General features: G+C 40.3%; 1 protein-coding gene across 3 annotated transcripts in view; it reads right to left on the reverse strand.

Moving 5' to 3' along the window:
* Positions 1–470: 470 nt before the first annotated feature.
* The window catches only part of LOC124591764 (glycerol kinase 2-like), a 276,367-nt gene continuing 253,221 nt past the window's right edge, over positions 471–23,616 (reverse strand). For all 3 annotated transcript variants that reach the window (XM_047131767.1, XM_047131770.1, XM_047131768.1), the window contains 3 exons: positions 15,059–15,202; positions 6,393–6,479; positions 471–780 (listed from right to left, as the gene is read on the reverse strand). In XM_047131767.1, the coding sequence (XP_046987723.1) occupies positions 686–780; positions 6,393–6,479; positions 15,059–15,202 (326 nt within the window). In that variant the 3' untranslated portion in view covers positions 471–685. The remainder of the gene's footprint in view (positions 781–6,392; positions 6,480–15,058; positions 15,203–23,616) is intronic.

The following is a 23,616-nucleotide window of genomic DNA, read 5'->3' on the forward strand; positions in this document are numbered from 1 at the left end:
GGTTATTTGGTAAGCGTGATAGCGTTATGGAGATGTTTAGCAAACTCAAGTGGGAGTCTCTGCAAGAGAGGCGCTCTGATCGCGGTGTAGCTTGCTGTCCAGGTTTCAAGAGAGTGCATTTCTGGGTAAGGTATCGAATATATTGCTTCCCCCTATTTATACCTCCCGAGGAGATCACAAATGTAAAATTAGAGAGAGATTCGAGCACGCACGGAGGCTTTCTGGCAGTCGTTCTTCCTGCGAACCATATGCGACTGGAACAGGAAAGGGAGGTAATGACAGTGGCACGTAAAGTGCCCTCCACCACACACCATTGGGTGGCTTGCGGAGTATAAATGTAGATGTAGATGTAGATAATGCTATGCAGCCTAATAACCAGTGTATGACTCAACTTTTTTACACTACTTTTGCTGCAGTAAAAGAAGATTTTTTTTTAGTATGTGTGCTGGGACTTTTATTGTATAAAATACTTATAACTGAGTAAAGACTTTATTTTTCATCAATAATTTAAAAACATAAAAATAAAATTTCAAAATTTAACAGCAAATATGTACAATAGTGGCTGAATGTACAAAAAATTATAACAACCTTTACTGTCATGCAACAGCTACAGATGGGAAAAAAGACACTGGCACTACATAAAAGATTCATAGTATCTGCAAAGGCATAACTGTCGGCTTTGATGTCATCTGCCAAGTTCCCTGGCTAGGACGAGCAAACCAATACTTGTCATGAGGAAAAGGCTTGCTGGAATCGAAGCAAGGAGTCGATATCGTTCATCTGAAAAATTCAGACAAAAATTAAACTCGCCAAATAAATCACTTTAAGACACAACAGATCTTAACATTTTCATACAGGTGTAACAAAAAGACTGAAAAATTAATGGACAGTATGTGTCCTTAAGCACAGCATAATTTTCCAGTCTTGAAGAGTTTTTGTACAATAAAAAGTATGATTTTGAAACAATAAGTCTTTGCCTGTTTCCATTATTTCATTTTTACCTCTGTAAATGAAAATTAATAAATATTAAATGAGCATGAAATTTTTTTTCCCACATCTGCGTCTGTACTCTACAAACTATCATATAGCATGTGGTGTGGGATTCACTATGTAGCAGAAGCAGTTTCTCTTCTTCCTTTTCCATATGTTGAGTGAGTGAGTGAGTGAGTGAGTGAGTGTGTGTGTGTGTGTGTGTGTGATGAAAAATTGTTGGTATTGCTCTGTACGCCTCTAAAATTCTCTAATTTTGCTCTTTTGAGCATTTTGATAGATATAAGTTGGAGAAAGTAATATGCTTCTTGATCTGTGAAATGTCTGCTTTCACTATGGAGAAAGTTAGTATTTAATCCATGACTGTGAAAATGTGTTAATTAGGAACTTTATGCTACTGTCTCTCTGTTCCCCTTGTCGGGCAAATATTAAATTTCTGCCACCTGCATTCAGATTGGCAATACTGAGTTGAATACCAGCAATTAAGCATGCTTCAATTATGAAGATAGGCTCTGCATAATGGTACCATAGTCAGAGGTACTTAACTGGTGGCCCTGTTCACATTTAATGCTACAATTGTCACTTTATTTTACTACATTTCTCTTTCTTAGATTTTTGTTGTGTTCTGTTTGTGCAGCAAACAGAAGACAAAATATGTTACCTTAGCCACTTTAACTGGCTTCTGACAGTACAAGTTTCTATCTCTTTATCAGTAAGTAAAATCAAAATTGGTAGAGCAATGCTGGATGTTTGTTTTGAGGCAAGGGGAGAGGTGCAGAAACTGGGTCATTGGCTCCATGTGGCTGCTTGAAGGGCAGCTGTTAGCTGTATCAGCAGTAGCAACAAGTAACCAGACACTTGCCAGAAAAATTCTTCTGGCAACCAGAAGCTGTCAGATTCACGTATGCGCAGAGTCCTCCTAAATGAGTCAGGTGTGCACTACGCATCAGAGGCTGCTATTCAGGTAGCTGGCTCGCTCACGCGTGCACGCACACACACACACATTTTTAGGTTGGTGACTCTCGATCCGATCCAATCCAATCCAGATAACAACAGCAGGAAACCCAGAAGTATCAGTGTAAGATTGAAAGAAATGGCTCCCACAGTTTAGAGTATTAAAATCCTAATCGTAAACTGCCGAAGCAGTCACAACAAAGTGTCAGAGATTGAAGTGCTTATGAGAAGAAGTGAAGTTCACATAATACTAGGTATACAAAGATGGACAAAACCTGAAATTGATAGCACTGAGATTTTTGGGAAAAATTTAGGTGCATATCAAAAGGATACGCAAATGGGAAAAGTAGATGGTTTATTTGTCACTGTAGGCATGAAATTCCAATTCAACAAGATATAAGTTGAAGCTGCATGTTGAGACTGTTTGAGCAAGAGTCATATCAGGGGTGGGCATAAAATGATAACTGGCTCCTTCTGTTATACACCAGACCCATCTCCTGATGTAACCAAAAACTACAGAGAACACCTCAGTTCACTTGTACGTTAAGTTCCCCAATCATACCGTAATCACTGGTGGAGACTTTAATCATCCAACAATTAATTGGGAAAATTACAGTTTTGTTAGTGGTGGGCATGAAAAGACAGCCTGTGAAACACTAAATGCTGTCTCTGAAAACTACCTACAACAGATCGTTAGGAACCCCACTCACAATGGAAATACATTGGATTTAATGGCAACAAACAGACCTGACCTCTTTGAGGATGCCCTAATTGAAATTGGTATCATTAAGCATGAAGCAGTTGTGGCAACGATGATTAACAAAGTACAAAAGACAACTAAGCAAGCAGAAAGATATATATGTATCACAGAGATACTGAAGGAACTGAACTCTAAGACTGTTGAAGATAGACACTAACTATCCAGAGAAAATCTATTAACAAAGTTCCAAGAACTAGCTTTAAATGACAACTCTATGAATGTACTACATTCGCCCATGTATCACTCACTTAGGGATCATGAGGATAAAATGAGAATAACTACTGCACTTGCAGATGCATTCAGACAATCATTCTTCCTGCGCTCCATACTTGAATGGAATGGGAAGAAACGCTAATAACTGGTACAACGGGTTGTACCCTCTGCCATGCACCTCACTGTGGTTTGCAAAGTATAGCTGTAGATGTAAAATTAGATGACTTGTGTGTACAGATGCGGTACCAGCTAGCTCCAGCGACCTATCATGGCCTCACTGCTTTGGTGCCATGATGCGTCGCCGCTTCCTCAGGCACTGTTGATTTTGAATGAAAAGGCTACTCAATTTGTCAGTCCTAGCACTCAGTCGTTCAGAACCCTAACAGTAGGTGTTTTAATGCTTAGTAGAGATTCTTCTTGTCTGACAGCATTTGAAATCTATGGACCAGAGGTATTAGCATGGAGTTGTTTGTTTGGAGTCAGGGCAGTGAGCACACATTACAACACAGCAAACAGAACAAAAACAGAATAAAAAATAAATAAATAAATAAATAAATAAATAGGAGTGCGGATAAGCTACTACAAACAGCATAGTGAACACATTACTGTGGCCAAGATAGACACGAAGCACATGCCTACTACAGTAGTACAAGTTTATATGACAACTAGCTCTGCAGATGACGAAGAAATTGAAGAAATGTATGATGAGATAAAAGAAATTATTCAGGTAGTGAAGGGAGACGAAAATTTAATAGTCATGGGTGACTGGAATTTGAGAGTAGGAAAAGGGAGAAAGGAAACATAGTAGGTGAATATGGATTGGGGCTAAGAAATGAAAGAGGAAGCCGCCTGGTAGAATTTTGCACAGAGCACAACTTAATCATAGCTAACACTTGGTTCAAGAATCATGAAAGAAGACTGTATACATGGAAGAACCCTGGAGATACTAGATTATATAATGGTAAGACAGAGATTTAGGACCCAAGTTTTAAATTGTAAGACATTTCCAGGGGCAGATGTGGACTCTGACCGCAATCTATTGGTTATGAACTGTAGATTAAAACTAGAGAAACTGCAAAAAGGTGGGAATTTGAGGAGATGGGACCTGGATAAACTGAAAGAACCAGAGGTTGTAGAGAGTTTCAGGAAGAGCATAAAGGAACAATTGACTGAATGGGGGAAAGAAATACAGTATAAGAAGAATGGGTAGCTCTGAGGGATGAAGTAGTGGAGGCAGCAGAGGATCAAGTAGGTAGAAAAACGACGGCCAGTAGAAATCCTTGGGTAACAGAAGAAATATTGAATTTGATTGATGAAAGGAGAAAATATAAAAACGCAGTAAATGAAGCAGGCAAAAAGGAATACAAACGTCTCAAAAATGAGATCGACAGGAAGTGCAAAATGGCTAAGCAGGGATGGCTAGAGGACAAATGTAAGGATGTAGAGGCTTATCTCACTAGGGGTAAGATAGATACTGCCTACAGGAAAATTAAAGAGACCTTTGGAGAAAAGAGAACCACTTGTATGAATATCAAGAGCTCAGATGGAAACCCAGTTCTAAGCAAAGAAGGGAAAGCAGAAAGGTGAAAGGAGTATATAGAGGGTCTATACAAGGGCGATGTACTCGAGGACAATATTATGGAAATGGAAGAGGATGTAGATTAAGATGAAATGGAATGGAAAATACGATACTGCGTAAAGAGTTTGACAGAGCACTGAAAGACCTGAGTCGAAACAAGGCCCCCGGAGTAGACAACATTCCATTACAACTACTGACAGCCTTGGGAGAGCCAGTCCTGACAAAGCTCTTCCATCTGTGATCAAGATGTATGAGACAGGCAAAATACCCTCAGACTTCAAGAAGAATATAATAATTCCAGTCCCAAAGAAAGCAGGTGTTGAAAACTGGTAGAAGCCGACCTCGGGGAAGATCAGTTTGGATTCCATAGAAATGTTGGAATAAATGCGGCAATACTGATCTTACGACTTATCTTAGAAGAAAGATCAAGGAAAGGCAAACCTATGTTTCTAGCATTTGTATACTTAGAGAAAGCTTTTGACAGTGTTGACTGGAATACTCTTTTTCAAATTCTAAAGGTGGCAGGGGTAAAATACAGGGAGCGATAGGCTATTTACAATTTGTACAGAAACTGGATGGCAGTTAGAAGAGTCAAGGGGTATGAAAGGGAAGCAGTGGTTGGAAAGGGAGTGAGGCAGGGTTTTAGCCTCTCCCCGATGTTATTCAATCTGTATATTGAGCAAGCAATACAGGAATCAAAAGAAAAATTTGGAGTAGGTATTAAAATCCATGGAGAAGAAATAGAAACTTTGAGGTTCGCCGATGACATTGTAATTCTGTCAGAGACAGCAAAGGACTTGGAAGAGCAGTTGAATGGAATGGACAGTGTCTTCAAAGGAGGATACAAGATGAACATCAACAAAAGCAAAACGAGGATAATGGAATGTAGTCGAATTAAGTCGGGTGATGCTGACGGAATTAGAGTAGGAAATGAGACACTTAAAATAGTAAAGGAGTTTTGCTATTTGGGGAGTAAGATAACTGATGATGGTCGAAGTAGAGAGGATATAAAATGTAGACTGGCAATGGCAAGGTAAGCGTTTCTGAAGAAGAGAAATTTGTTAACATCGAGTCTTGATTTAAGTGTCAGGAAGTCGTTTCTGAAAGTATTTGTATGGAGTGTACCCATGTATGGAAGTGAAACATGGACAATAAATAGTTTGGACAAGGAGAGAATAGAAGCTTTCGAAATGTGGTGCTACAGAAGAATGCTGAAGATTAGATAGGTAGATCACATAAATAATGAGGAGCTATTGAATAAAATTGGGGAGAAGAGGAGTTTGTGGCACAACCTGACAAGGAGAAGGGACTGGTTGGTAGGACATGTTCTGAGGCATCAAGGGATCACATACTTAGCATTGGAGGGCAGCGTGGAGGGTAAAAATCGTAGAGGGAGACCAAGAGGTGAATACACTAAGCAGATTCAGAAGGATGTAGGTTGCAGTAATTACTGGGAGATGATGAAGCTTGCACAGGACATAGCAGCATGGAGAGCTGCATCAAACCAGTCTCAGGACTGAAGACCACAACAACAACAACAACAACAACAACAGAACCTGAAGACGATTTGGTCAGTTGTCAGAATATCATACAGAAGAATAGAATCAACTACTTGGTTAAACATCCAAACATACACCACTGATCAATGACACTGAGAATATAAGAAAGATCACAATTTGATAACACTACAGTATTCCAATTACCCACTTGCATAGAACAAAGACAACACTACTACAATCATCTAAAACTGAGGTACTCGAGTTGACATTTGACTTTTGTTATTGTGCTACATAACAAACATATTGATACCAATGTCTTCCTCTGCAAGGCTGAGGACTTTTCACTTTCTGCTTATATTTTGATTTGGTTCTTTTGAATAGGAGTACAGATACAAACCTGTCATTGCAACAGATTTCTTTGTTGTGACCCATCCTAGGCTTCTCTGAACTGCCATTTTCCATTTGTTGTATCTATGGTCCCGTTCTGTGGAAAAAAAATTAAGTTCAGAAAGCCATGTAGTTAGAAACATTATAATAATATTACATCTGACTGCATTGCTGCTGTTCATTACACATTAAAAATAATGTAATACTAGGTGTTCTAGGTTTCTTCTTTATTATTTTCAACTCTACAAGGGGAGAGCATGACTTGGGAAATTTAGATTGAAGTGAGGCTTGTGTGGCTTTCAGTTTACCTAAAGAGTGTTATCTTGTATCAGTAGTAAAATGCACAGGCCAGCCAATCCACAGAAAAAAGGTTTCAAAGTTTTACCCACACTATATATATATACTAGTTTAATGAACACCACAACTCATGTAAAAATAGCTCACAACACTTTATTTTTAACCTGCTGATCTGGATTCAATCTGAGCTTCAACCAAATTTTTTTTTTCCATTTGGTAATAACCAGAAGGGTTTTTAAATAAAATGAATAACAAAAACTATCATAAATGAAATCATTAATGATTTTAGTTTATACATAATGCAACTGTTCGTTAGGCACAAGGAAACGAGTTAAGATTGATATTGTGTGGTTTCAATTGCCTTAGACTGCAGTCATGTGTCTGGGTTGCGTTTGCTAGAGAGAGAGAGAGAGAGAGAGAGAGAGAGAGAGAGAGAGAGAGAGAGAGAGAGAACTTGCACACATTGACCACAGTCTCTGGCTGCTGAGGTCTGGTATTGGCATCCAGAAACTGTGGTCACGTGTGCATGTCTTTTGGGCCCAAGCCTTACATGTTTGACAGTCTTTTTTGTGCCTATCTGCGGCTCTGCATCACAGCTATATAGTGAGTACCAATTATCCTTTTCATAATATTTTTGTATATGCTTTATAAGATTTTTTATTTGTTGATAAAAGTAGGTATCACAAGACTAAACATGAGGACATTTTGGAGGCATCACTTTAATCATGCACATTGGTGACTTTTTCTCATCTTGGAAAACCTGATCATATAATTTTGGCTTTGTTTGGCCACTCCAAGAGTCAGTAATCAACAGAAGCTTCCTTTCTCGACACAAGGCATCAGACAATGGTTAAGGAAGTCAATGAACAATCCAGTTACTAGCTTTCCAGGTTTTGATGACATCTGTATATCTTTGACAATATTCATTTACTGTGTGCTGAACTTGAGAGCCGAATTTACCAGTTGCATCTTGCAAACAAACAAATGCTTTTGGTAGTAACAGATGAGCAGTTAAACTCTTCCACAGAATAAACATGTTAAATAAGGGTTCTAATGAACAACTTGCTCCTATTCACGTATAATAATAGTTAAAAACCTGACGACTTTTTAATGACAACAGTATTGCATTAATATTTACTTATCCTCTAAAAATGGATTTTCTATTACCTAACTATTTTAAAATACAATATTAACTTTGTCATTTCATTTGATCTAACAAACAGTCACATCAAATATAAATTAAAATCATTAATGATTTCATTCAGATAGTTTTGGTTATTCCTAAATGGAGACAAGAGGCAGCCAAGACAGGATTATTTAGTTAAATTGATGCAAGGGAGTTATATTTAGCATACTGCATTTATGAGTAATGTAAGTAAAACAGTAATTAAATTCTGTAAATTTACAAATATGAAAGAAGTAATTTTCACTAAGAAACCCAAAAACTAAGCTGGAATCATCTTTCAGTTTCTTTCACACAGATGCTGAAGTATTACTAGTTTCTTTTGACATGCAAGACAGCTACTACTATTTACAGTTTTTCATGAAAACTAATAACACTACTGTACTGAATGTATACCAGCATTTATAACAAGAAATGAACGTATGTGAATGTAGTAACCTCAGGTGTAGGACACATGTGTAATTTACAGCTAAAAATATTAAGAATTCAGGAAAATGCTCAGAAGTAAACATGTAGCAAATATGCAGTTACAATTTGTACAAATTTAAAATCACACTACCACACACTTTTCCTAGTCATTCCTGGGTGGAAAGCACAATTATCCAGAAATAACAGTATATTATTCTGAAAGATCACAAACTGAGTGTACCTAGTACTGCATACTGTTAAGTTACAACTTACACAACTGGAAAGGTGCTGTAATATGTAATTTAAACATCCCTGGTGGCCATTGAAGCCAACTAATCTGAAATGCACTCGAGCAGAAGCTTCCAGAATTTATTCGCATGTTGCATAAAAACTAAAGTCAAAGCAGTGGAAGCATAAGGATTGAAATGATATCAAAAAACACTGTGTGAAATACAAATAATGAAAGGATAATTCCTTTCATTTGGACTCTCCAATACGGTTTAGGCTCCGAGAGGTCAACAGGCATGCAAGCGAGACTGATAACAGCTGGGCTTTTGAACAATGGATAAGGATGTGCGATTAAGTTGTTTCAGTTAGGACTTCAACTAACTTTCATCAGGCTCTAACAGTAGTAGCATCTTTCCCAAAATCTTTTCCATGTGTCTCATAGTAGTAGTCTGCTGTCAACCCAACTTACAAAATATCCTTGTCATCCTTGTGCCACACCACCTCCCAACTCCTAGCCATATGGGTCAAAAGTGCAAGACCTGGCTATGCACCCTCCCCCCAGTATGTCCTCTTTCAATCTTGGCACAGTTATATTGTGTGTTTACTGGGCTTTCAATTGTGTTCTGTAATCTTCTCCTATGGTCCAGCTGCCAATTGCTGAGAGTTTTAAGTGAGCTTTAAATAACTTTACACAATTCTCTCAAAGTGGATCTTCAAATTTGTGTACTCAATCAGCTTTCATATACTTTTAACACAACAGATCAGTACTGTCACAGATTACAAAGAATCTAACAAAATTTTAGAAGTGCTATGATGAACTGTCCATACTCAATAAACTGTTCTTATTGCTAATTTTTCATAAATATCTTACTGAACTTGAATCAATGACAACAGCACATATTTTATTGCACATACATCGCACATGTTGGCAATTATACAGGGTGTTACAAAAAGGTACAGCCAAACTTTCAGGAAACATTCCTCACACACAAATAAAGAAAAGATGTTATGTGGACATGTGTCCGGAAACACTTAATTTCCATGTTAGAGCTCATTTTAGTTTTGTCAGTATGTACTGTACTTCCTCGATTCACTGCCAGTTGGCCCAATTGAAGGAAGGTAATGTTGACTTCGGTGCTTGTGTTGACATGCGACTCACTGCTCTACAGTACTAGCATCAAGCACATCAGTACGTAGCATCTCGATTGGGCCCCATGTTCTTCCAGCTACGCTCAATGGAGCACGTTATCATGATTTCATACAGGATACTCTACCTGTGCTGCTAGAACATGTGCCTTTACAAGTAAGACACAACATGTGGTTCATGCACGATGGAGCTACTGCACATTTCAGTCGAAGTGTTCGTATGCTTCTCAACAACAGATTCGGTGACCGATGGATTGGTAGAGACGGACCAATTCCATGGCCTCCACGCTCTCCTGACCTCAACCCTCTTGACTTTCATTTATGGGGGCATTTGAAAGCTCTCGTCTACGCAACCCCGGTACCAAATGTTGAGACTCTTCGTGCTCGTATTGTGGACGGCTGTGATACAATACGTCATTCTCCAGGGCTGCGTCAGGGATTCCATGCGATGGACGGCGGACACATGTATCCTCGCTAACGGAGGACATTTTGAACATTTCCTGTAACAAAGTGTTTGAAGTCACGCTGGTACGTTCTGTTGCTGTGTGTTTCCATTCCATGATTAATGTGATTTGAAGAGAAGTAATAAAATGAGCTCTAACATGGAAAGTAAGCGTTTCCACACACATGTCCAAATAACATATTTTCTTTCTTTGTGTGTGAGGAATGTTTCCTGAAAGTTTGGCCATACCCTTTTGTAACACCCTGTATACCTCTGAAAGTGCATTACTATAGCCTGCCTGGACAGACTGACTGTGGTGTTGTTCACAATGTCTATTTAAAGACATTTGTAACACTATTTCTACAAAATGATAAAATACATAGTTATTGAATTTTATATATTAACATAAAATACAAATGATTTTATGTAGTGTAAATTCGTGCAGGCACTGATCTACATCTACATCTACATATATACTCCGCAATCCACCATACGGTGCGTGGCGGAAGGTACCTCGTACCACAACTATCATCATCTCTCCCTGTTCCACTCCCAAACAGAATGAGGAAAAAATGACTTCCTATATGCCTCTGTACGAGGCCTAATCTCTCTTATCTTTGTGGTCTTTCCATGAAATATAAGTTGGAGGCAGTAAAATTGTACTGCAGTCAGCCTCAAATGCTGGTTCTCTAAATTTCCTCAGTAGTGATTCACGAAAAGAATGGCTCCTTTCCTCCAGCGACTCTCACCCGAGTTCCTGAAGCATTTCCGTAACACTCACATGATGATCAAACTACCAGTAACAAATCTAGCAGGCCACCTCTGAATTACTTCTATGTCCTCCCTCAATCCGACCTGATAGGGATCCCAAATGCTCGAGCAGTACTCAAGAATAGGTCGTATTAGTGTTTTATAAACGGTCTCCTTTACAGGTGAACCACATCTTCCCAAAATTCTACCAATGAACCGAAGACGACTATCCGCCTTCCCCACAACTGCCATTACCTGCTTGTCCCACTTCATATCGCTCTGCAATGTTCCGCCCAAATATTTAATCGACATGACTGTGTCAAGAGCTACACTACTACTGGAGTATTCAAACATTATGGGATTCTCTTTCCTATTCATCCGCATTAATTTACATTTATCTATATTTAGAGTTAGCTGCCATTCTTTACACCAATCACAAATCGTGTCCAAGTCATCTTGTATCCTCCTACAGTCACTCAACGACGACACCTTCCCGTACACCACAGCATCATCAGCAAACAGCCGCATTGCTATCCACCCTATTCAAAAGATCATTTATGTAGATAGAAAACAACAGCAGACCTACCACACTTCCCTGGGGCACTCCAGATGATACCCTCACCTCTGATGAACACTCACCATCGAGGACAACGTACTGTGTTCTATTACTTAAGAAGTCTTCGAGCCACTCACATATTTGGGAACCAATCCCATACGCTCGTACCTTAGTTAGGAGTCTGCAGTGGGGCAGTGAGTCAAACACTTTCCGGAAGCCAAGGAGTATGGCATCCATCTGATACCCTTCATCCATGGTTCGCAAGATATCATGTGAAAAAAGGGCGAGTTGCGTTTCTCAGGAGCGATGCTTTCTAAATCCACGATGATGCATGGACAGCATCTTCTCTGTCTTAAGGAAATTCATTATATTTGAACTGACAATATGTTTGAGAATCCTGCAACAAACCAGTGTTAAGGATATTGGTCTGTAATTTTGAGGATCCGTCCTTCTACCCTTCTTGTATACAGGCGTCACCTGCACTTTTTTCCAGTCGCTCGGGACTTTACGTTGGGCAAGAGATTCACGATAAACGCAAGCTAAGTAAGGAGCCAATGCAGTAGAGTACTCTCTGTAAAACCGAATTGGAGTCCCATCAGGACCTGGTGATTTATTTATTTTCAACCTAGTCAGCTGCTTCACAATCCCTATCACTGTGTCCTCCATATGGGAATCTGTATGAGACTCAAACAGCGGTATGTTTGTACAATCCTCCTACATGAAAGATTTCTCAAATGCTAAATTTAAAATTTCAGCTTTCATTTTGCTGTCTTCCGTTGCCATGCCAGACTGATCAGTGAGTGACTGGATGGAAGCCTTTGACCCGCTTACCGATTTTACGTAAGACCAGAATTTCCTTGGGTTTTCAGCAAAATCTTTTGTTAAGGTATGACGGTGGTAGTGGTTGTATGCTTCGCGCATCGCTCTTTTTACAGCAGCACAGATCTCTACTAACTTTTGCCTGTCCTCATTCTCCCGATCTTTCTTGTACGGCGAGTGCAACTGTCTTTGTTTTCTGAGCATTCTCCGAATTGAACTGTTAAACCACAGTTGGTCTTTTCCATCCGTAACCCACTTTTTCAGCACATACTTCTCCAATGCGTGATTTACAATGTGTTTAAATGTGTTTAAAATTTGCCCATAATTCTTCCACATCCATCGTACCAGAAGTAAATGAAGTCGATTCATTTCCTAAGTGGGATGCTAACAACTGCTTATCTGCTCTTTCAAGTAAGAATACTCTCCTAGCCTTCTTGACCAACTTTTTAACTTTCATAACCATAGTTGTAATGACAACATCATGATCACTAATTCCTGTTTCAACACTGACACCGTCGATGAGGTCTGGTCTGTTCATGGCTACCAGATCTAAAATATTTCCATTACGCTTTGGCTGTTGATTTAGCTGCTCAAGACAGTTTTCGGATAATGTGTTCAAAAGTAATTCACACAATGGCTTGTCTGTACCACATGTAATGAATCCATAGACATCCCTGTCTATACTAGGTAGGTTGAAGTCTCCTCCTGACTAATATAACATGATCCGGGTACTTCCGCGATACAGAGTGTAGACTCCCTTTGAATGATTCTAGAACTGTCACGGTGGAACCTGGTGGTAGGTAATAACACCCAACAATTAACTTTATTTCTCCTAGCCCTGTTAAACGTGTCCAGATAACTTCACAATCACACCCTACTTCAACCTCAGTAGACACAATATTTTTGGCAACTGCAATGAAGACACCACCTCCTACGGTGTCTAATCTGTCTTTCCGATACATGTTCCAACCCTCACTAAATATTTCAGAACTTCATATCTCAGGGTTCAGCCAGGTCTCAGTCCTGAGAATAATTTGCATGCCACACACTTCCTGGAGGGCAGTAAATTCAGGAACTTTATTCCGAACACTGAAAATTTACTGCTATTGTCTTGATAGCTGAAGTGTCTTTACACTGAGCATGTCCTGATTTCCCTGCCTGCACTTCGACTGGTGAGTGTTCATCAAGACACCTCTCACTACTGCCTAGCCTAAAAAACCCCATGTGCATGCCACAAATACTCTGCCACGCGAGTAGCCGCTTCCTTTGAGTAATGCATCCCTGACCTATCTAGGGGCATCCTACAATTACCCACCCAATAGTGCAAGTCTAGAAATCTGCAACCAAGACCGTCACAGAGTCGACGAAGCCTCTGGTTGAAATCCTCCACTTGGCTCCAAACCAAAGGACCTCGATCCACTCTGGGAACGATGCTGCTGCTAAAATATTTTTCAAAGGATTAGATTCTAAGGTTTAAACAGTCTGGAAACCAACAACTTTAGTAAAGATAACTTTTCAATTGCACTCTTTTCAGAAAAGATAACATCATCTTTAGAAATAACAGAATTGTGACTTTCGTGTAATGTAGGCAGTTTTTACAAATTATGAATTTTTAATATCTTTTTAAATAAAACGTATCTAAATGAACTATTACACTGTTGTGATCAACTACCTGTAGCCTTTACAGTGAATATCAAAGTTTGAATAATAATTTGGAGATTTCTTTAGTACATGCTGTATGTATTATATTTATGGGAAAAAAACAGAGGCACTACCTGTGAAATCAGCCATGTCACATCAACCCTGCTGCAACATTTGCACATTCTTATGTGACCATTATCACCAACCAGCTGTAAGCTGCATTAATAGTCATCACCAAACTGTTGCCAAATGCAAAGAGTTGATTACTCAGTGGGCAAATAGCTGCTACAAATAAAGTTGGCCAACAGGAGAAAGAACATGCTGCTACGGACAACATGCTTATATTCAACGGCTGCTTTACAACTCGCAACAATTGATTCATTCCCCGCTGTCACCACAATACCAGCGTCTCTGAATTAGGTAGATGCAAATAGGTTTTACAATATATCTTTCAATACCACAATCCTCCTAGCCTCTATCTCTGGTGGCCCTTATCTCATATCCCTTCCATCCCCCTCCCCACACCTCTTTCTTCACTTTATTAATCTAAACTCAGACTTCTCTCTATCTTATCTCCCTCTTCTTCAGTTCTTTCCCCCTTCCCACACTCCGCCGTAAATCCTTTACTCCACTTTATCATGTATTACGCACACCTCTACTCCACTTCACTTCACCATGTATCACACGCAACAGATCTGCCTGCACCAGGGTGGGTTCAACTATGCCATTCCCTTGCACACACTCCCTTTTATCCAACAGCTTCCTTTCTCTCTGACCCTTCCCACCTCCTTGCTCCTCTTACTGATTCCACCTGACAACAACCCTCTCCCCAGTTGGCCTGCAGTCCTGGGACAATGTAGTTGGCCCAGAATAGGTTGTCATGTGTCTCTCTCTCTCTCTCTCTCTCTCTCTCTCTCTTTCTCTCTCTCTCACTCAAAAGAAGCAACCACCACGACTATTTATAATAAATTGTATAATAAAATTAAAAAGACCTTATCTTCTGCCAGAACTTTAGAGTCAATATGTTTGCTCATAGCAGTGTCTGACAACATTCTAACATGGTTTTATCCCTGCTTAGTACAGATACAAAGTATGATTCATCCCTGAAGTATAATGACCTAACGGGGAGTGTATGATTTATTAATATTTAGTGAAATTATTTTAATGGAAAAACTGTAAAATTACTTAAAAAAATTTTTTCTTTACCTTCATCAGACACATGCGGTTCAAAAATTTTACTGGGATGTGAACTCTGGCTGATATATGAGATCTTCCAAACACCAATCCCTTCAGCCTGACCAGCTGCAATTGCCACTCCCAGTGAAGAGACATCACGTTTACTTGAGCGGGCTGGAAAAAACAAACTCTCGAAATAAGTGAACATAAAACATGTCTAAGTGCAAAGATCCCATGAATAAATAAATAAATAAATCAAACACTGAAGCTTAGTATTAACAATGTGTAAATAATGAGGTTATTAGAGATGTACCAGAAGCTTGGACAGGACAAAGATCCAGCAATATGATAGGAGGAGAGGAGGCTGAAAAAAAATGTGATTACAGTTTGATGGGGCACTGAATGAAGCTAACATAATTTCTTCTGACCTGTTTAGTCTCAGGTCAGAGTTACTTAAATCAGTGGAAAATGTATGAACCAGAGTTATTTCATCTGGTGACCAAAATGTGGACACCAGACTTAGCCTCAGATTTCCTGAAAATATTTAATCATGTTACCAAAGGCACAGCACCACTGGGATTATTTGGCAATTGGCTTGGTACACAGTGTGGTACAAGGCATGCATCTAGCCCTGTAACTTTACATGAAACACCCACAGTCTAATGAAACAGCACCTACCAGACTGAAATGACATAACGGAATCTGGATCATATGGCGTTTCTCATCACTGCCAGCTGATGTGGCATGCACCATGTTTTGCTATGCACCATGTCTGTGCTACTTCAAGGTGGCTACTTGAACTTGGAAAAAAAAGAGTCCCTGAGAATTCCACATATGAGAAGGAAAATAGTGTCAAGAAGCTCCTGATGAATTAACGGTGAGCGGGGATGTAGCATACCATAATAACGATTTGTCTTTCCTCTTAGTTGGGCTGTACACCAGCCACAGGCAATAGTTTAACTGCAGCTTTCAAGGTTTGATAATTTATACGGAATAATATTAATATAATTAACATGCTTTGCAATATGAAGTACACTCATGTTCAGAAAAAAAGAACACCTTGAATGACTAGAGATAGGACGTTCATGTTCACAGAACATGTACATTAGTATATTCAGCAGAAATGATTAGCATTTGAGCCATGTCGCCCCACAGGTTCGGGGTCAACATCAACATCATAGTGTAACACCACCAACCAGTAAAATGTGCCTGAAGCTCTCGTTGTCACTATAAACCAAAGGCATTGGATCAGTGTGACTTAAGCAGACATGCAGGAAGTCTCGCAGACGTATGCACAAACCATACTGTCAAATCAGTGAGTTTGAAAGAAGGCATGTTATTGGCATGAGAGAGTGTGATGCATCTACCCAGGAAATTGCTGCTAGTGTGGCACGAAGTGTTTCAGCAGTGCAACAGGTGTGTGCAGAATGGTTCATGGAAAGCCGTAGAACACAATGAAATGGGTCAGGTTGCACCACCCTGAACCCACCCCCCAAGAAGATCGACACGTCACCTGAACCTCATTGCAGGACAGGCCTGCAGCCACCTCAGCTCTAGCACAACTGTGGAACAGTCTAACACATCATATACAATCAGGGTGTGAAAGTCTGTTGCCGTTCATTACAGCACGGGTTATTTACGCCTTCTCCACTTCTCCGTCTACCTCTGATGAATGTGCAGAAACATGCTAGACAGCAATGGTGCTTGGAGTAACATGACTGGCATCAGATAGTGTTTTTGGACGAATGCAGGTTCTGTTTGTTTGAAAATGATGGCCGCAATTTGTTTCGCCACAGACGAGGGGAGCAGCATCATAGTGACTGCATTCCTACTAGACAGAGTGCCAACTCAAGGCCATATGATGTAGGGTGCTATTGGGCACAACCACAAATCACAGTTGGTGCATCTCCAGGGCACTGTGACCAGTGTGATCTACATGAAAGACATCCTGCAACAAGTAGCCATACCCTTTCTGCACGAAGACAATGCACAACCACATGGGTCTGCATGAACATGTGCCTTCATGGTGTCACAGGATGTCAGCCTTTTGCCCTGGTTCACCAGATTACCAGACTTTTCATCAGTTGGAAATGCATGGGATATGGTGCAACAACTGGTATTGTAGTGGTGTGACAGATTAACTTTGGAACCAGGTGAATGTAACATGAATGCTATACCACAGGATGCCATTTGCACTTTATACATGGCAATGCCATCACACATGGAAGAAGTTATCAGGGCCTATGGCGGACCCTGTGCCTGCTGGGCAGCAGGACGTGTTATGAACCAAGGTGACTGAAATACTAATCATTTCTGCAGAACATACAAATGCACATGTTCTGTGAATGTAAAGCTCCAAAGGTGTTCTGTTTTTTATGAATATCCAATTTTAAAATTTATGATTTACAAAATTCAATAAATTCAATCTCAATGCTATGCTAAAAAACATAATTCCCTGAGATTTTACAAAATTCCGGAAATTCCCTGTGGTTTTCCTGACTTTCCAAGGTAAAATGTAATTCCCTGAGAATTCCAGGTTTTCCAGGAGAAATGCTACCCTGTACTTGCAGTTTATAAACATTTCTCCTTTGGTTGTGCAATTGTCTCTGTACCCAGGAAAATGAGGAACAATTTTGACTTCAGTATTCATTTTTGTCAGTCTACTGGAGGCTGTTCTAAACCATACGTCCACCCGAGAGAAGGTAGGCAGATGTGACATGCAGGATGTCTTGCAGCCTGGCCATAGCTTATTCACCTTAGTCCACTAGTCAAGCTCAGGTGGCAGGGTGTGGCCAAGCAGACTGCACATGTGAAATATCATAGATGCTGGAATTCATGTAATTTGTTTGTGGGAGAGAATTAATATACAGAACTAAACAGTATTACATAAAATGGCTTTCTATAAAGCACATCTGCAAATCTCTTCACTGATTTCCTGGATCTAACATAATAACAGAACGTACTTCATTCTGACAAGACAATGCTCCATTTGGGCTATGAAAAAATTTGTAGATTGGATTACTCAATTCCAGACCATTGTTTTAGGTCACTGTTTGTTTTCTGCCTTTTGATGTGAGTTCGTAGTAGGGTGGTCCACACTGTGCTGCACAGATGACTTATAATATACACCACCATAAATCCATGTAAAGTATATGAAACAAATGACTTGATCTATCACACCGATTTTATTCCTGTCACAATTCAATGAAGTATCCAACACCAGGATCTTCGACTCTTAACATTTCAAAAGAACTTTCCATAGTCCTCTTCCCCTGTGGATTATCCACAGTTAAAGATACTCCTTTCATAAGTTAATTGTCTATGAGGATGTAGTCTTGTTATGCATTTCATGATAGTGAAGTTTTAGATTCTGGAAAAGGAAGCAGATGTTCTACCAATGTTTCGCTAAAACTAACTTCTTTTAAGACTCTCCATCACTGTTATGGTCATACTCTCCACCATCAGCTGATAAAAAAATAATACATCTGCAACTGAAAATAGCTAACAAGACTGGACTGTTGATCCAGATTTAGCAGGCACTTTACTCCTGATGTGCTTTCCATCTAAGTCACCAATACAGTTACTTTCCAGTAACAATCAGCTCATTTCTTCTAGAATTACTGAGTCGACATTGGTAAATATTTAAACTGCATGTATTCTCAGTATTTCCACAGATGTCTCGGCCACAAATTCATTGACAAAAATGACCCACTGTATAAGGTAAGTGAAATACTAGAATTTATATTTATTATGATAAAGTGTGTTTTTAATAAGATTTGAAATACTTATTTCTTTTGTCAATAATTCCATTCTATTTCATAATATCACAAAATATTGATGTCACATACTTCTACAACAAACAAACAAAGATAATGGAAGAAACACCATAAGATTGGAGTTAACCACAGGGTGCAAAAATGCAAGACTGTGCTGCTATTTGCTATGCTACTTGCTCACTCTCCATGAGAAGACTGACACAGCAGCGACAAAACTTTGTCTTCCCTCAGAAACTATTGTGTGCCGCCATTGCATCTTTGTTTCTTATTGCTGACATTTCTTATTTTTTCATCCAAGTTTATGGGAATTCAAACGCTTTCGCAGTAAATGTGTCAAAGTTGATGACGTTCAGAACACAGAATATGTTAGTTATATCAATAGCAAAATCCCATTTCACATTCATTGCTTGCTGGGACACATGCCATTTTGTTCAACAATATGTGTAAAAAACAATTATTGAATGTTTTGTGGATAAAACTTAGTGCAAATGGGAAAAATTGATGTATACGGCCTGTAGTTAACTAAGCTAATCTGTGATTGTGTACCTCTGGTTTTACAATGAAAACAACTCTTAATGCAATGTTAACTTAAAATGTAACTGATTTCATAAACCATATATGAATGCAAAATACGAGCCATAACTCCACATAAACATGAGGTCATAATGTCAAGTGTGGCAAATCGTAGCTTGTCACAGTCAAATATTAAAATATATCACTGATTTACTCAGAACTGAAAAGAGGTATGGTTAAAACAGTTTTGATACATTACCTACATTTTGTGTGTGGCAAGGAAGGACCTAAAATGCACCAAATGTAAACTGGCCAGCGATTACATTTTGCACTGCAAGCTTTTCAAATTATGTTTGGTACTTGCTAAAATTTGAAATATCAAATTAACTATAAGGAATATAAAAAAGAGAGCCAGTTCATTATCCAGTTGTATCAGACTGTAAGGTGTGAAACAATCAAAAAAATTTATCGATAGGTTCCCCAAAATTGAATGCGAAAGGTTGTACACCAAAGAACATATGCAAATCCAAAAATGATGGTTTTTAATTTTTGTGCAAGGAGTAAAAGTTTTACTTAGAAACTAACTACAGAGATGGCTGTAGCTTTATGTTATCTAAAACTGAGTAAAGCCAGAACACCACTATCTGAAGGTGCCACAGTGCCAGATTACTTCTACTGGCATCATGTCATGTGACTGGCACACCGTTTCTGTGTATCTGCTGTGGCAGACATCACATTGCTTGTCACATTATGTTGGTGGGTGCGCTGCCTAAGAAGACAAGTAAGTAAAGGTGAAAGCTATTGGATAATCAGTTTGACATTCCACTTCTGACTAGAATAATACTGAGATAAATTTAACATTACCAGACAAACATCAGCGTGCCTTCAGAAAAAGTGGAAGTACCATAGAAGTAATTCCGACCTTACACTTGGTAATGTAAGTTGTTGCCACTATGTTGCTTTGTATGTTAGAGAGACAATGAAGGAAGTAAAATAAGTCTCAGAACAGAGCTAACAATGCCATAGAAACATTAAGGTTCACAGGCACATAGCCTCTCTGATTGAAATTATGAAGGTTTATAGTAAATGTTAAATGGTATGGGCACCTCTTCAGCACAGAATCTTGTGTAAGGATAAATAACAGACAGAATGTGATGAAATTTAATGGAAAATAAAATAACCTTTGTAATGAATCAGAAACAACAGGCTAGAAGTGAATGAATTCTGCTATGTAAGACACAAAATTACAGGTCCTTGTGTCAGCAAACACACTGATGCCAGAAAAATCAAACATTTTTCACCAAATGAAATTTATTGATATCACATATTGAAACATAATTATGTAAGAAACCACTGAAATTGTACTTCCTGAATATAGCAATGTATAGATGTGGAACATGAACTACAGGAATACCCAAGATGTCAAGAATGATGAGAAAAGAAAAATACTCTAGATTTCCTCCTGGGCTTGAAGTGATATATGCATTAAACAATTCCTCCCCCCCCCCCCCCCCCCCCCCCTCTCTCTCTCTCTCTCTCTCTCTCTCTCTCTCTCTCTCTCTCTCTCTCTCTCTCTCTCAGCCCCTGCCCCTGCCCCTCCCCCCCCCCCCCCCAAAAAAAAGATCACTATCAGATATGGCGAAAGAGCAACTAATCATCATATAATAGCAATAAAGTGTATCAAACGGAACACACAAAATCTTGTTTTGTTAAATGGATTTGTGAAATGAAAGGAAACATCAATGCACACAGAATCCATTATAAAGGGACTGTTTCCTTGTAACACTGAAATGTGGATACCGTCTACAAAAATTTTAATAAGTGTGTCATTAAAAAAAATGTATCAAGTGTCACTAATTTTAAGTAGTGCAGGGGACATTCTCATTTTAGTTTTAGTTTTAAGTTACAAGGAGTCTTACATGATATGTAACAACTACTTATTTTGTCCGTTATAATTATTTACCATGCTCTAGCATTAATAATTGACTGCCAACAATTTCAGAGAAATTGTTTTGCAGCAAACAAGAGTTGGTTCACAGTCCAAATATAAAGTTATGTCACAGGATCAATTTGTAAAATTCCACAGGGGTTTATTTCAAATGATACATTCCTAAGCTGCTTGTTTTGGTTGGGACACTAAACATTGTTCTACAAGTGTTTTGTAAATATGTAATAAAGTACAAAGACACTGAAAGTAACATAATGTTCCCTCAAAATTTTGATGAAATTTGGAATGGTGTTTATACTACAAGTTAAAGTAACTTTGTTATATCTTCAACTATTTATTTATTAATATTATGTTGCCACTCAATATATAGCAGAGATGCTGAGTTGCAGATAGACAGCAAAAAGACTGTTGGATGGTGGTGGTGGTTGTTGGGATGTTGAAGGGGGACTAAACAGCGAAGGTCATAAGTCCCCCATTCCAAAATCAGGCGAGCCGAAAATCTACGGAGCAGGTAAAAACCAAAGGGGGAGGAGACGTCCCCCCAGGCGCTAAAAGAACACAAATGCAGCAACAAACACTACAGACAAGAACAGGACAGAGGAACACCAGACAGAAAGAAACAGAAGAAAGGAGGATGGCCGGAGACTGGTTGACTGACCACGAGAAAAAAAAGGGAAAGAGTCAACCATCTGACGGCACACCAGAACAGCAACAGACACAAGGACAAAAGACACAGAAAGGGAAAGGCGCAGGACCTCCCTAAATCGAACCATAAAAAGGACTACTACGGATAAAATGTAAAACATTGTCAGCCATGGAGGCATCGTCGGATAAAACCAAAGCCAAAGTGCCCGGGAGATTAAAAGATTGCTGGAGTGTGAGCAGTCGAGGACACTACAGCAAAATGTGGCCGACCGTCAGCCGGGACCCACACCGACACAAGGGGGGGATCCTCCTGATGCAACAGATGGCCGTGCGTCAGGTATGTATGGCCGATGCGCAGCCGACATAGGACTACCGAGTCCCTGCGAGAAGCCCGCAGGGAGGAACGCCACACATCGGTCATCCCCTTGACAGCCCGCAGTTTATTCGGGGCTGTCATGCCACGCCACTCAGCAGCTCACATCCCAATCAGCTTACGGCGCAACACCAGCTGCTGGTCGCGAGCCGTAAGGCCGATCTCCAAAGCCGGGGCGTCGATCGCCCCTTTGGCCAGCCTGTCTACATGTTCGTTCCCTGGGATGCCAACATGACCGGGTGTCCAGACCAAGACCACCGAACGACCAGAACGGGCAATGGCGGAAACAGACTCCTGAATGGAGGACACCAGAGGAGAGGAGGGATAGCAGCGGTCGATGGCCTGAAGGCTGCTCAGGGAGTCACTGCAGATCACGATGGACCTACCTGAGCAGAAACGCATATGCTCAAGAGCGCGCAAGATGGCCACCAGCTCTGCAGTAAAAATACTGCAGCCAGCCGGCAAGGAGCGTTGCTCAACATGGGCAGAGTGAGCAAAGGCGTAGGCAGTGCAACCATCAACCAGGGAACCATCAGTGTAGACAGGCTCACAGCCCGGAAATGATTCGAGGAGCGCAAGAAAACGGCGACGGAGGGCCACAGGCGGAACCGAGTCCTTAGGTCCCTGTGCCAAATCCAGACGGACAGACGGCCGGGACAAACACCAGGGAGGCGTAGATGTACGGACCCGGAAGGGAGGCAGAAGAGGGAATGACCCCAGTTCTGACAGCAGGGACTGGACACGGACAGCTACGGAAAGCCCAGACCTAGGTCGCCGTTCGGGCAGATGGAGGACCATGGCAGGGAAAAGCAGGCGACGATTGGGATGGCCTGGCGAGCAATGGACGTGGACAGCATAGTCGGCGAGCAGACGATGGCGGCGAATCCGCAGCGGGGGAACCCCGGCCTCCACCAGTAGACTATCTACGGGGCTGGTACGAAAAGCGCCAGTTGCAAGCCGAACCCCACAGTGGTGTATGGGGTCTAACAACTTCAACACTGAGGGTGATGCAGACCCATAGGCCAGGCACCCATAATCAAGCCGGGACTGCACAAGGGCTCTGTACAATCGCAGCAGTGTGCAGCGATCTGCACCCCAAGACGTGTGGCTAAGGCAGCGGAGGGCGTTGAGGTGCCGCCAGCATTTTTGCTTCAGCTGAGTAACATGAGGAACCCATGTGAGCTGGGCATCAAACACAAGTAAAGACTGTTGGAAAGTGAGCTTTTGGCCAGATTGAAGTCTGGCTTCAGCTGCCACAGATTGTGGTCATGTGTGTGCGACTTGCATTTGCATGCATGTGTGAGTGTATGTTGTTCATTTTTGACAATGCCTT

This window comes from Schistocerca americana, chromosome 2, assembly GCF_021461395.2.
Source record: "Schistocerca americana isolate TAMUIC-IGC-003095 chromosome 2, iqSchAmer2.1, whole genome shotgun sequence".
Lineage (NCBI taxonomy): Eukaryota > Metazoa > Arthropoda > Insecta > Orthoptera > Acrididae > Schistocerca > Schistocerca americana.